The 15,604-nt window shown below is 36.6% G+C and overlaps 1 protein-coding gene across 2 annotated transcripts; it reads right to left on the bottom strand.

Moving 5' to 3' along the window:
• Positions 1-232: 232 nt before the first annotated feature.
• On the bottom strand, positions 233-10,648 carry LOC122319169 (protein arginine N-methyltransferase 1.5-like). 2 transcript variants are annotated; one of them, XM_043137110.1, is made up of 23 exons: positions 10,394-10,648; positions 9,577-9,694; positions 8,606-8,715; positions 7,846-7,935; positions 7,693-7,758; positions 6,982-7,061; positions 6,793-6,868; positions 6,616-6,702; positions 6,021-6,105; positions 5,493-5,584; positions 5,334-5,369; positions 5,064-5,132; positions 4,848-4,916; positions 4,692-4,745; positions 4,438-4,512; positions 3,439-3,531; positions 3,253-3,356; positions 2,421-2,469; positions 2,252-2,338; positions 1,871-1,976; positions 1,399-1,486; positions 928-1,021; positions 233-546 (listed from the first exon to the last, which is right to left on the bottom strand). In XM_043137110.1, exons 1-23 carry the CDS (start codon positions 10,529-10,531, stop codon positions 463-465), a joined length of 1,950 nt encoding a protein of 649 aa, XP_042993044.1. In that variant the 5' UTR covers positions 10,532-10,648; the 3' UTR covers positions 233-462. The 2 variants fall into 2 exon arrangements, with proteins under 2 accessions (XP_042993044.1, XP_042993045.1); XM_043137111.1 differs by lacking the exon at positions 8,606-8,715 and having other exon boundaries at positions 7,886-7,935.
• Between the last annotated feature and the right edge of the window lie 4,956 nt (positions 10,649-15,604).

Below are 15,604 nucleotides of genomic sequence, written 5' to 3'. Positions count from 1 at the left end.
ACTCCACAAAAATTGTATCAGTTCAGGAAAAAGCCAAGGAATTGGCATTAAACATGTTTCTTCAAACCGAAGTCCTACTTAATTGTAATTTGTACAGAAAAGCCTTCTTACAATATACGTAGATCCTCATGCGATAGCAAGAACGAGCATCAGCCGTGGAGAAAGCATAGTGTGATAGGAGTTAAAAATATCCAATCTAATCTCCATTGGCCATGTTTATTGGACATTGATATTGACTGAAATTATGAAATATATAAAATAAAAAGCACCTAACGTGGGAGATCTCCAGTGTTATGTTACATCAAAAGCATCTGGGTCTGGATGTAGTTCCACAAACCAGTTGGCAAAAGCATGTTTTTTACATATGATTTATACAGAGATCCCCCTGGCGGTTCGACATGAAACCTCAAAACGGCTTCTTGAACATGCCTTAGTTTAACTATTATACAACATCAACAAACCCTAGAGACCGACCCAGTGTGAGCGTCCATTGCTGTTGTGAATTGGAGATCGGCAAGGAGAGGTAACACACCATTCATACCAAACCTGTCTCATTCCACACAAAAAATATGAGTTCCCATCATTAGCTATTATTGTATACATACTTTTCTGCTGAAACGCTGACATTTTACTTGGGCAACAGTTTGAGACCAGCTATCATAAAAATAAAAATAAAAAATTTTTGATAGGTAACCAAGAAGTATTAGGAAAAGGAGACATAATAGCCCAAGTACACGGGGATGTATACATGAGAAGTACCTAACTAGGAAAAAATAAATTACTATGCATAACAATGAAAGCTGCCATTTCAGTTTTCACAGTTCCACTGACGTGTAACTTTTTATTATCAAAATTGTTAAACTGAAAAGTAAGTCAAGAAAAAATATCAACAAATCCAAGACAGTTATGTAACACACAAGTTCACACCTTGGTAGGGCCGCAACATCGCCAAAAGTGTACTTCTAGAGCTGAACCAGGATGCACAATTACTGGTGTCCTTAGTGGAAAAAATATAGCAAACCTGAATTACATAAGGTGACAACCAAAAGGGATTCATTCAGAAAGGTCACCTCAGGTTCTTCAGATTAATATAATACCTATGCTACAAACCATGAGCAGTATTTTCCCTTTTGGTCAAGTAAACTACTGTAATATCTCACGTTAATAAATACTTATCAAAAAAAATCTCACGTTAATAAGTGAGCTCCCCAGCACATTGTATAGCCCAGAAAGAAAACGCCAGGAGAACAATTTATTTTTTATGAGAGGGGTGGGGGGGAGGGGGCTGAATTGTATGTCATTGCTAAGGGATATAAATTTCAAGGCACTTACATTAAATGACAGGTTACGATGAAAAAGTACATCACACATAAAATAAAAGAGAAGCAAGAGACATACCAGCTGAACATATTTGGTGTTGCCGTTGATGGTTCAATGCCAAGATGTACATCTTTGTATAAGGTTGCATCAAAGTAGCCAGCAAATCCTGTGATAAGTTGCATGAAAGTGGTCAATCTGAAATCTTCCGGGAGTTCTTGGGGTACTATGACTTAAAAAAATAATATAAATGAAAGGAATAATAAGTGGTAGATTAAATGCACAATACCCACGGGTCCAGGCTCAGGTGGTAAAAAATGGTGGTGTGGTTAAAGATCGCCTGGATTTTTATTCAACATGGTTCTTACCCTATGTTATTATTTTGAAAATTTCCCAAACTGTGGTTCAAGATCCTAGTATGAGTATCAGCCTCATATTCTAGGAGTAAAAGAATCCCCAGAGACAAGTTCACAGGCAATATGATTTATGTGGACAATTTATCTTCGAATACAAAACAAAACCAAAAAAAAAAAAAAAGTCAGCCATCATTTACCATGCAACATGGCAGATCCAGTATCGCTGGGTATCTCAAACTGAAGCTTCTTGTAACGCTGATTGCTCCGCTTAGTTGACCGATTTGGGTGAGTAAATGTAAAGACCTGTGCAAGTGCAAAGAAGTTGCTGAAACCAAATAAACACCGAAGTAGGGAGAAGAAAAGATCGGCACATAAAATGTCCGTTATTTAAAAAAGTTGAAAGAAAATATCAATCAAATTAGTATAAAAGGCAGGTTACCATATTCCGAGCGAACCCCAACTAATATTATCAGACAATTGTAGGCCAAATAATGTTTGCACAATACAGTAAGTATGGGATTTACTTTTCCTTCTTTTGGAAAGTAGGGTTTTTATGTCATCTGAAATTAAAAACTCACAGGTTGAGAAGCAGCAAGCCTTGCTACATTGTGCAGTTTGACAACATAAGCAGTTTCAAAGTGCACGAGATCTTTATGTGACTTAACCTGCAATATAACCACAAAAGTTCAAATGAGATACCTGAATTGGGAAAGTGGAAATTTTAGAGCGCAAAGACAAGGGTCATACATCATTATACAGCTTTGAAGCTGTCACTGGTTGAATGAAACTTGTGTACCTGAAAGTGGCCTATTATAATTTCATAAAAGAAACATATGATACGAAAATATATGGTGCATCAAGAAAAATGTCTCGCCAACTGTATGGTACGACTTGTATAACCACTATCCATTGGACAAATTATGAGTGGCTACTACTCAGTTAGGGTTTACAGTGCAGATCTTTATTGGCAGTACAATGTACACACCAAGAGCAATATCACTTTCAACTATTGCCCATTCACTAATGTAGATTTTGAGTTCTTAGCTCATTGAACTCAACTTGATAGACACTGTGATTGGTCCATCAGCTAAATTCAAATAAGAGGCTTGGGTCACAACCAATACATCCACGAGTGTTCATCCACAAATGCCTCTTTTATCTGATCTGTACATGGATAGTTATTTCATGATTCACATCGAAATTCTCATTAACTGAATGAAACTTCATGCCAGTTGAGCATTGACCCTAACCATAAAGTGGAAAAACTGCCAATAAGAAACAGAGAGAAAGAAGACTTTTATATATTATGCTAGCTAGCTTAATAATATTTTTTTAATGTTTATGTAAGCATCCATGGGCATGGGAGATGACCCGCAAGTCATCAAATTGCTGCCTTTAATCTATCATTATATGCAGCAAGCCATAAAACAAAGCAAGCACATTGCCCATCACATTCTCTGCAGTCTGATCAATTGATAAGATATAACGATCCTATATTTTTTATTTTTGATATGAGTATAACAATCCTATATTTCCTTTACAATTATAAATATCTGAGAGCTAAGCAGAATATACTTACGAAGACGGTATTGAAATCCCATCATCTTTCAAAAACCTCTGGGCTCCATCAAGGCATTCAGGAGAAAGCTCATTGTCACCAAAAGAACCTAGCAGTTCACTAACCTAAGAACCAACAGAAGGCAAAGAAAATAAGCACCAAGGCATAAAAAGAAATAAAAATCATTTCATGATAATGTGCCCATACCAAAATGTCAGCTTTTTCAGGAGCATCCCAGCAACGCATGTCGCTCGAAACAATGGTAACAATATTCTCCCAGCCCTCCAGTTTGACTAAACTCTGCTCCAAAAAATGTTATAATGCTAGTAAAACAGGTGCCACATTAACGTAAGATAAGATACACTAGGCATACAAAATGCTCCATTCAACCAAAATATATAAAGGATCCATCATATATTGACCGATCGAGCCAACAATTATCTCCATTAATTAATCTGACCAAATTTACATGACAAAACCATCTCAACTTGCATTGCCATCACTTTTCACCTATTCATGCTGCGCCAAATTATCTGATGCAGTTTCTCATACTTCCTAGCAGTGTTACTATGAAACCTGTTAGTTCTCTATCAGCCTACTAAATGAATGGTGCTACTTTCATAGATATGTTACTATTCCTATAATTAATTTCCATGAAACAGAAAACAATGTTTCACACACACTCTACTAAAGGCTGCATTGTCTTTTGATAAGAACTAAAGGCTACTTCGTCCCACTTCAATACCCATGTAAAAACATACTATAAAAGTGCGAATCTATAGAAAAATCTAGGTTTTTTTTTTTTGGCAAAGGTGACTCACAGATATTCCAGAAGGTTAATTAAAATCTTTATCACTAGCAAGGCATCTCATTCGCATTTTTTTCTATGGAATTCAATTGAAGGCCACAATACCAGTAATTCATTTGATCAATCGTTATTTGACTTACTTCCACCTCGAAAAAGAAAACTGCAATATCCTACTTAACCAATAACCAAGAATTTGAATTCAAAAATTAAATTGTTGCACATATTAAAAAGTTAAAGCATTGGTCTTCTTCTTTTTTTTTATTGGTAAAGCATTGGTCTAACTTAAAAGGGACTACAGCAGTTATAAACCATTATGATAATTGTTCACATCTTCCCAGCATGCAATCTAAGTAGCAGCAAGGTACCACAGCTTGCAATGCAAAACATGTGTAACTCACATGTAGTGTAACAACTGCATTTGGATTTTTCTCCACGGCATAAATTTTAAGCTTGCGCCCAGTTTCTTCAGCAGCCTATGTATGAACAGGAGGAACATAGATATAAGTTGACAAAAAATCTCACCATACAGAATGCAGTCTAAAGATAAATAACATAGCCACAATTGAATAAGCAGAAGGATGGCAAGATATGCAGTCTAAAGACAAATAACATAGCCATAATTGAATAAACAGAAGGTATATGAACGAATTACCTGCAGTGATGCCCTGACAAGAGGTCCACGCCCTGCTCCTACGACCATCAATACCTGGGCAGATATAGAAGTACAACGATGTAATGAATCACACATCCCAATTGCATTGCATTCAATAAAATACCAAAGTAATCATGAAAAGAAACTGTTGCTTACAGTGCTTGTCATTGACAACCTTTCTTCAGGAACTCTATCTTGCAAAGCTTTACAAATTGCCCTTTGGTACTACAAATAGTAGGAGCATGAGGTATCAGTTCAAAAAATACATCACTATATGTCATTTTTGTGTTTTGTTGTAATCAAAACCACAAAAATGACAACCAACATATATATGACACAAAACAATTGCCTATCAACAAAATACAGTCATACCTGAATGTATTTCACTGCATCTTTCTCAAATGTCTCATAGGTTTGAGCCTCAAGGTTATCCATGAGAGGCTGCATACAAATAACAGAGAACACCCAGCTTGTAAATAACACTGAGAATGAGTGAAAAATTACCACACATGAATGGCAGTGGAGGATTAACTATTCCCGCAAGGAAAATTTTGTGATAGACTATTACAGAAAAGGTAATACTATTTTTTTTTTTTAAGTGAAAAGGTAATACTATAAAATAGCTAGGCAGAGAAAACTTACTTGCAAGGGCGACTGTAAAAAATCCCTGTAACCAAGCTGGAGTACAGATTAAGATGTCAAAATAAAAACAACAGGGAAAAAGATTTACTATCACTTGTGTATGAGAGAGAGAGAGAGAGAGAGAGAGAGAGAGAGAGAGAGAGAGAGAGAGCACACTACCTCAAATCTTTCTTGCTCAGGAAGTGGATCCATTCTTTGATAAAGGTAACCAATGTAGTCCAAATATGGCCTCAGAGGATGTCCCTGTACACCTGAATGGCAAAAAAATTTGGAACCCTTAAAACAGATATGTGCTATGGAAAATCATGCATAGAAACCTTTTTTATAAGTAATAGGAAATTTTAATATTAGAAAACGCAAAATGTGTAGCCAGGTATAAAATTTGGATAGAAACTAAAGAATGCATGACCAAAAAAAAATGAATTATTACTTATATCAATAGTAGTCAACCATTGCCATACTTATCAAAAGAAAAGGTAGCCAATCATTATCATTTAAAAAAAAAAAAAAAACCAAAGAAAATACCATTGTTCTATTTCCAAGAAATAAATGCAAACAATTTTTTTTGATAAGTAGAAATAAATACTAAAACAATTGCCAACAGGATTCAGCACTACAAAACGCATTTTATTGATAGAAATGGGCATAGCCCAAGTACACCCTCATTGACCAGAGGTTGGAACTCACCATCAAAATTACTATCGTTATGATTAGCAGCTAAATCTCTACTCCCCTTTGGAAGACTGTGTACTGGTTTTCCAGATACAACTATCTGAAAAAAATGTTTTCAAGAACAAAGATCAGTAATATTTAATGATGACAAGTACTTGTTTGATCTAAGACAGACTGCTGAATCTGACTATTAGTCTAAATTGAAATAAAGACCAAAAAGGATTTAAATACTTCGATGCAATCACTGAATTTCAAATAACAAGAGTGCCATCCAATTAAGGTGCATGTAACACTAACACCTTCTGCATCTAGAACCATGATGCCAAAAAGTCCCAATTAATGCCAGTAAATTCCAGAAAAGATGCAAATATGGCATGTTGAAATATGTTTGGTCATCACCTAAAACCAAAATTTATATTAATAAATGCGTAACATGGAATGAGACATAAGAAATAAACCACTTATAGCAGTTTTTTAATACAAAAGTTGCTTACAGCACTTTAATCTGGAGGGATGAGCAGAATCCCAAATATTTTTTAAAAAAAAAAAAAAAAAAAAAAACTTCACAGAAACCTATGAGTCAAGGAAGTTTGAACTAAGTTCTATATACCTGTATAGAATGGTTGAAAAACCCTGTAATTAGCTTCTGGTGGGGCTTTGACAAACATGGATAACCGCGTGAATTCGTTAGAAAAGACTGGAAAAGCAATGACACTGTCACATATGAGAAGTAACAAGCAGTATGCTTAATCTTTTAAAGACGCAATAATAAATGTTAACAACATACATCAGTATCTATAATAGCTGCTCTAACAGACTCTCCAAACCAGCGTCCAAGGGAGTTTGCCGAAGGTATTGAACTCCTAATGAACCAGCAAATACAATTAAATGAAAATAAAAGTGGAAAATCCAGTGCAACACCCTTTAAAATTAGTCTTATAGAAGGACTATGGATCATAGGATTTATTGAACTCACAAAACATCAAGGGCGATTGATAATTGATTGTGATGTTCACAAAGCATGCGAAATGAATTCCATAACTCCCAGGAATCAACCTGTGTGGCAGAAACAGAGAGGTAAATAAAATATAGACAACATCTTTAGCATTCACACCTCAAAAACTTCCAATATCTTCAGTTCTTTTTTTCTTTCTTTTTTTCTTTTTCCTTTTTTTTTTTTTTTTTTTTAATGTCGGGGAACCTCTTCAGTTCTTATAATGTTTCCACATCAAAAAGCTCATTGTTAGGTAGCAATCAACAAATTCATAGTTCTTTTCAACTTTTTTCACAATGTGTGGATATAGTCACTAAAACTGCCAAAAAGGTACTAACAATAGCTTCATAACTCTGTGAGAGAGAATATTTAAGGGAAGAAAAGAACACAAGATAGATAAGATAGAAAAAAATTGGTTGAAAAGGAAAAAAGCTTCAAGTTCAGGCAGTGGTCATTGCACAGAATAAAAAGTTAGTTATTGTTCTCAGTCCAAACAAACCAATATAAGCACAAAGCAAGCTCTCCACAAAAGGCACCTCTATTCATTTCCAAATACAAACAATGCCAAGAGAACTCCAAGGGCAAAAAATTCATAGTCATGCTTTTAAGGTCATATGGCCACATGCTCACCAACCAGTAAAACAGAGATCTTCTAAAAGAAAATGTTTAGTGCAATTGGAAAGGACTACTCACCAAATTAGTAGGGTTGACATCCATTGAGTCATCATCAGTTTTCAACAGAGGAATCCTTAGCCACAACTTTAAGAAGTAATAAGAACAGAGAAATTATGAGGAAATAAACTTTAAAAAAAAAAAAATTCTATAAACTTGGATTACGAGTGGCACCTGCATACTGTTCAGGCCCAGCAATATCTGATTCACACACCTGGCATAATTGGCGCACGATGTCCCCTTTGGAGCAGGAAGAAGGCATGCCTGAAGCAGATGAGTGAAAAATTGAAAACATCAGCCTTCAATCACGAAGTGTGGGTGTGTGTGCTGTACAGACCGCATGTCAAAGCATGAAACACCATCATACATATTGCAACCACCATAGGGTTTAATGCACATCAAACACATTTGATTACATTAGATGCCCTCATACAAAGCTTCAATAAAATATTTGGTATAGACAATGTAAAGAAATTATGGCCCTCAACAACCAGCCTCTATAATTAATTCTTGTCCCGTGCCAATCAGTTTGCAAACACGTGTACTTCCTCTAGCTCACAGAGTGTTTGTCTAGCTCACAGTGTGTTTGAAAAAGCTGAAAATTTAGGAACCAAATACAGAGTTCACATATCTCCTGCATGAATTCAGTTCCCTAGATTTATCCACCCATAGCACAAGGCAACAATTCGGGAGGAAAAAAAAAACCCTTCAATATGCTATTCAATTGTGGTGAGTGGTAATAAATGAAATTAAGAAAATTAGATGCCCCTTTCTGAAATTAGAAAATATTATGGAAAGAATAAGTTAAGTGATCAAGAGTTTTTTGTAAAAAGTAGGAATAATTCTCAAGCCAATCATGCTCATTGAAGTGCGTCCAGAACTGAGAAAGTAGCAATCTAAAAAAGAAAAAAGAACTGATCAACAGGATGTAAACCTGGAGGGAGAGATGAGAAGCCCAAGATATTTCTTGCTTCAAAGTGATTTCAGAATCCATTCGAAGGATCTCATCCTCTGAGTCCAAGTCAATCCATGAACTAATTTTTCCTGAATAAATGCAAAAGCTTAATTTTACGAGCTTTCTAAGGTTTACGAGCTGAATCTATACAACAAAAGACTTAACAAATTAGCATAATGAAAAAAATTAAATATCTCTATTATAACTTCCGTTAATGCTATGTAACTATTTCATGGAAGAAATACACACACACACACACACATATATAAAGCTTAGCCTAGACATCATCAAGCATGCGATAACTATTAACACTTCCTTAGATGACAAACAGCTGAATTGAATCATTAATTCAACAACATTCTTAATAAGGTCTCAACAAGATGCTAACTATTAATTGTAAACGACATAAGGAAACACCAAGCCACATCCTAACTTATACTCTAGAAGGATTAAAAAAATATTACAATCAGAGCCCATTGGAATCATTATAAAACTTAGTTCCACCAAGTAAAGAACCCATGTGAGACTTGACTTATTGCACTTTTATCACACTCAATTCACTTCTATCATGCTTCTCCCAACCAATATGGGATTAGTGAGGGCTTTACAATCTCCCCCACTCAAATCCTTAGTTGTTATTAAGTGGGCTTTGATATCTTTTTAAAGATGCGAAGAAAGCCCAAGCCACATTAAAGTTGGCTTTAATAATTAAAAGAGTTAGGGATGAACAGCCCAAGCCACTCGTTCATATGCATTCCCTTCTATCCGCCAAAATGAAAAATAACAGACCAAAGAATCTACATAAGCCCAATCTAGTTAGAAAATATCAACAGGTAACTCAAACAATATTAATACAACAAACATTTTCCTTTAGGAGGAGAAAGAAGATAAATGTTAAGCTGATCTTGTGGGAGACGGTAAATTTGCAAGTGATCTCGAACAGTTCATACCCACAACGTGACTACTCCAATGGGAAGGGCTCAAAACCAAGTCTGACCCAGCAAATGGCAGAACCCCAGATCCACCATGATCTCTGTCCATTAAGCTCGGCCGATAAGAAGGATCCATCTACACCAGGATGTCATATAAATGTGTCTTTATTTCCAATTCAGAATCAAATCAGACAGTAATTTAAAGTTTGATTAAAGAAAAGAGGGTGCACGTGTGTGATCAAAACAATAAATTTGATCATTAAATATTTCTAACTGTTTAGATTGGGCTACGAATTTAACAGTTTCTACATGAACCAAGAAAGATTTACCGCTCATCAGACGCACCACTTACTATTCCTTACCCAAAGCCTCCGAGAAGTAAAAATTCATGCGAATATAATTAACAGCCCTATAGTGAAACTCTATGGTCCAGTAGGTTCACTATCAAGGGCCACCAACAAAGCATTAGTTTAGGTGAGCTTACTGACCATTCACACATATTTACAGCCATTGAACTGCTATGTGAGTGGCTAATTGGCCGTGACACGTATACAAGTACACAAGACCCGATAAAACAATCTACATATACATACTAATTGATCACTATGCATACGTTCATAATATATAAGCTCTATTCCGTGTAGAGTGAGAGTGCATAAGCATACTCCGAATTGAGCAATGATTTTATCACCGATTTTGAAGTTGTTCCACGTAAGCAAAAATCGAAGTGAACAATGACATTAGCAACGCGTTTCAAGGTTATCTTTTAGTTGTGTGGAAAATGAAAAAGAGATTAAGCAAAGCAATAATTTCGAGAAACAATAGTATCACTAACCAGAGGAGAGACGACGAAATCGAAGCCACCAGAAGAAACATTGTGAGCCAAAAGCTGAGGCATGTCATCGTGGAACTCCGTCTCGACCCCGCAGTACCGGGACTCGCTCTTATCCCCTGCCCGTTCCCCCAGCGGCATTTTCTTTCACCTTCAGTCAAAGAGAGAGATGGCCGGGGAAACGGTCTGGTATGTGTGCGAAGACGAAAAGGGTGCGAGGAGAGGGTTTTGGTAGGGTTTTTAATTGAACCGAGATGGTAATGTTCGTGTTCTGTAAATAAAAAGGAACCGGCAACTTGATGGAAGTCCCGCCCAAATTAAAAGCCCAATTAGAAGTCCAGTCCAAGTTTCAAGCCCATTTATATTGACAATAAATAATATTGTAAAACTTCTTTTACTCTAGAAAATCTTTACGATTTATCCCAACTAATCAACCCCATATTGAACTTGAAGTTTTTTTGTTAATAAAAAATAAAAAACATGTCTTCTGCTTGCAATTTCAACTCCAAAAATTCCATATGAAATTCTACGATTGTTCCTGATCGACATTTTATTTGTAATTATTTGAATAAAGTTATATTCATCATCCCGACACTGTATCTTACACATAATTTTTTTATCTTTTTTTTTAATTTTACTTTAACAAATATATGGTATATAAACGATGAGTAGAAAGACCTTTCAAAGAGAATTGTTACGTATATAAGGAGAATATACAAAATAAATCTATAAATTAATGCGGTTTTATAGAATCTGCTATATATACTTAATAATAAAAGTGATTTTACAATCTAACGTATTAAATCAGTTTGTAGATTTACTTTTTAAGTAATCTATTAAAGTATTTTACATCTTTGAAACCCATGTTGCTTGTTGATCATCAAGCGACTGTAATTTCACCTTATGGGACTTACGGCATGTCAGTCAGTCTGTTGAATAAAATCGGTTGAGAGCGACTATAGAACATCAACGTCGTCAAACCCATAAATTTGAAAGTAATAAACAAAAACCTCGGGCTCAAAGTGCACCCGAAAGCCTTTGTTTTCACCTCCTCCCTCGCAGACAACTCCCGATGCCACTAAATGCACAGCTAACAGCTAAACTCCTACTTGAGTCATCTATTATAATCTTCCTTCTTCTACAAGAAAAATTTTATTTAACAGCCTTACACCACATGCTTTTATTTTTTATCTTTGTATTTTTTTTTTCTTTAATAGATGTGTGGTATAAAGCTGCTGAGTATAAGAACTTTTTTCCCAAACAGCCTCGGCTTTTAGTTTCCAAGGATAGCGAAAATTCAAATAAGAGTAGAAGTGAGAAGAAACAATCAAGAGTCCAACATGTAATAATTTTATACATACTAAAAAGTAGAATCCAATCCATGGCTAAAGAGATAACGCAAAAGAAAGGACAACCATTGTGCGAACAATATTCACAACCAAACTCTAATCCCCCCCAAAGGTGTCCGATGTTGCTGATGATCTATCATTATGCATATAAAATGGAGAATCCTAAAGTCAAAGAGAAAGCCTGCATTACACAAATACTTCACACGCTGCCCTTTGCAGGTGCACGTGTATCATAATCATCTATGAAAACCTGACCCTGCTCCACAACATCATCCTTTACTGTTTCGTCAAAGTAGTCCTCTCGAGCGTTGTCAGCTAGCATAAGAGCAACCAACCAGAATAGGGATGCATCAAGGGATAAAAAAGCACCACCACCAAGGAGACCAGTCTTGGCAGTTGGGCAATCCGTGTTGACATTGTGATGCACATTGCGTGTAAGATGAATCTGCTCTGTGATTGTCGGCCATAATAACAGTGTTCCAGCCAATCCAGCAGTAAATCTGTGTAATTATACCAGGACCATTTCAAAAACGAAAAATCAAATTAGCAAGAGGAGAGAGACTCAATTCTATATAAAACCACCATGGTCGTGTTAAGAAATGTAAGAAAGTATGGTGGACCAAGCATAGATGTAGTAGTATTATTTAGCATGGGTCGATGTGTCCAACATATATAGTTACTCTACATCGATAAGGTGCTGGGAAATGATATTTTTATTACAAAATCAAATTGTGTGTCCAATATGATGAGGTACTACAGTGAGTCCCTATAGAGTCCCAAGACAATCTATGAAAACATCTTTACCAGCAGGAAGTCTAGCTAATAAATGATAAACTTTGTCATGTATGTGTAAGGATGCCAGAACAGTATGATAATTGATTTTCTCTACAGGCTACAGAGGATCAGATAAAACAAGAATAGTAAAAAAACAATGGAAGAGCGAGAACCAAGAAAAGCATGCTTACATAGCAATGTTGAAGAATACAACAAAACTGGTGCTTTTAAATAAAGCAGCTTGTGGAATAGATCTTCCTTTGTAAGGGTAAAACAGAGACAAATACCCAGCCACGGTAGTTGCAATGAGAAATACTACAGACAAATACCCCAAAGCAACAGTAGGATCAGATGGATACTTGCAGATAACAACATCTTTCCCTGTGATTGGAGTTCCATGTGCTGGCTGCAGAGAGCAGAGGATAAAAAAGTAAATAAAGGTCGAAGTAACGACTCTGATCCACTTCCTTTGCTAAGATATGTACTTTAACTTACTAACAAAATAGATGGAAAAATAAAATAAAATAAAAAGCTTTTTTTTTTTTTTTGAGAAAAACAATCCCTCTGTATTCATTCATTGAACTATATTCCCACTACAAAACTTCTCTTTACCTATGATACCCCTTATACAATCTGGAGCATCCTCTATCCACACAATTTCTGATTGAAATAATAAAGCCTCTCTAGCTAACACATGTGCAGCCTCATTTACCTCTCTAAACACAAAACTCACACTCCACTTTTCTCTGCCCTTTAACAGATCCTTTACATCTTCAATGACACTGCCATACTTGGACATGTCCTCTGTCTCTGCATTGACAGCATTCACTATATTTTGTGCATCACCTTCGAACCAAACATTGTTAAAGTTTAGATCACGGCACACTTCCATAGCTTTCCTTAAGGCCAAACTCTCAGCAGTTGCTGCATCTGTCACATAATCCATCTGTTCTCCTGCTGCTACCAAAACTTCCCCTTCCTCATCCCTAATGACCACCCCAATACCCATCTTTCTTTCTTTCTTATCAACTGCCGCATCCCAATTTGCCTTAACAGATTGCTCTCTTGGTCTGCTCCATCTCACATTCCTCCTATCTGAGCTTCTGTCATTCCCTTGCCTTACTTTAAGTTCAATCTGTTGATAAAATTTTAAATCCTCTCTGGCTCTTTTTATTACTTGGCTTGGGCTTACAAACTTTCCTTCAAAGATAAAACTGTTCCTTCTCTCCCAAATGCTCCTCATCACCATTGCAATCTCCTCTAATTCTTCTCTGCTAGCCCTTTCCATCATATTCTCCCATAATACTAACAGATCAGTTTCCTCGGCTTTCCATTTTTGAGTCACCTTTAAAGACTCAGCCCAAACATCTATTGCTGCTGGACATGACCAGAGTGCATGGCTTGTTGTTTCCTCTTCTACCTTGCAAATGGGACACTTCGAATTGTCAATTATCCTTCTCATAACCAGGTTGCTTCTTGTTGCTAATAAATTCTTCATTGCTCTCCACATGAATAACTTGACTTTTCCTTGAATGTTCAGATCCCATACACTTTGCCATCTGTTATCCCCTTCTCTTCTCTCTGAATTTTCACCCATTGCGGCTTCATCCCTGCCCATTTCCAAATGATAGGCACTCCTGACAGTGAAAAGGCCAGTTGTTGTGCCCCCCCAATATCAATTTATCCTCAGCATTTGACTTGCTTATTGGAATACTGCAAATCTGCTCCACCTCTTCTTGCCTGAATATTTTTTTAAGCAACTGTACATCCCATTCACCATTAGAAATCAGTTCACTGACCCTTGCTCTTTCATCCAGAACAGAAATAGGAGCTTGAACACAGTGTGATGATGGTGTTGGTAACCACTTTTGCTTCCATATCTTTATGCTCTTGCCATTCCCAACCCTCCACCTTAGTCCCTCCTTCAGCAACTTTATTGCTCCCCATACACTTCTCCAAATATATGAGGGTCTATGGCCTAACTTGGCCTCAAGTAAGGAACCTGATCTATAATACTTTTCCTTGAAAATATTTGCCACCAAACTCCTTGGATTATGAAGAAACCTCCATGCTTGTTTGGCTAGCAATGCCAAGTTGAAACTCTCTAAGTCTCGGAAGCCTAAACCTCCTCTCCCTTTTGGTCTTCCAAGCTTTTCCCAACAACACCAGTGTATTCCCTTAGACTTAGAAGGATTTCCCCACCAAAACTTTGCCATTAGAGAGTTGAGCTCTTTGCAAAGAATTTTTGGGATTTTGAACACACTCATAGTATATGTTGGTATTGACTGCAGGACAGCCTTTATCAGCACCTCCTTCCCAGCTAAGGATAAAAAAGAATTTTTCCAATTACTTATTCTTTTCCACACCCTTTCTTTGATGCTCCTGAAGGAATTGTACTTCGATTTCCCAACCACTGGTGGTAGCCCTAAATACTTCTCATAGCTCCCTCTCATTACATTTCCTCCTAGCTCCTTTATCTTCTGTTTCTCTTCTGTTCTTGAGTTTGTGCTGTAAAACACTGCTGTCTTTTCTTTGTTTAGAAACTGGCCTGAAGCCTTTTCATATGTTAGAAGCAACTCTTGAATTTTCCCCCATTCTTCTGCTTTAGCTCTCCCAAATAGAATGCAATCATCTGCAAAAAGCAAATGATTCACTCTAGTTCCATTTCTGGCCAAAGTTACTCCTCTCGTACAACCATTCCTGTCTGACTGATTCAATACTGCACTTAGACCCTCAGCACATAGTATAAACAAATATGGGGACAAAGGGTCCCCTTGCCTCAATCCTCTCCTAGGTAGAAATCTTGACCCAGGCTTCCCATTGATTAGAACTGAGTAGCTCACTGTTGAGACACTTCTCATGATTAAATCAATCCATTTTCTGCAGAAACCCAATTTTCCCATCACAGCTTCCAAATAAACCCACTCAATTCTGTCATAAGCTTTGGACATGTCCAGCTTAATGGCCATACTCCCCACTTTTCCTTTTTTCCTTGCTTTCATAGAATGAAGCACCTCATATGCTATCATTATATTGTCGGTTATTAACCTCCCTGGTATGAAAGCACTTTGGTTTGGTGAGACTACACTAT

This window comes from Carya illinoinensis, chromosome 8 (genome assembly GCF_018687715.1).
Source record: "Carya illinoinensis cultivar Pawnee chromosome 8, C.illinoinensisPawnee_v1, whole genome shotgun sequence".
NCBI lineage: Eukaryota > Viridiplantae > Streptophyta > Magnoliopsida > Fagales > Juglandaceae > Carya > Carya illinoinensis.
This window is presented reverse-complemented; position numbering and strand designations above follow the sequence as displayed.

Coding starts and splice junctions, on each gene's coding strand:
- LOC122319169 (XM_043137110.1), bottom strand. CDS start 10,531: ATGCCGCTGGGGGAACGGGCAGGGGATAAGAGCGAGTCCCGGTACTGC. Junction 7,062..7,692: donor ATGTCAACCCTACTAATTTG/GTGAGTAGTCCT, acceptor TCTGCCACACAG/GTTGATTCCTGGGAGTTATG. Junction 5,585..6,020: donor TAACGATAGTAATTTTGATG/GTGAGTTCCAAC, acceptor TTTGCCATTCAG/GTGTACAGGGACATCCTCTG.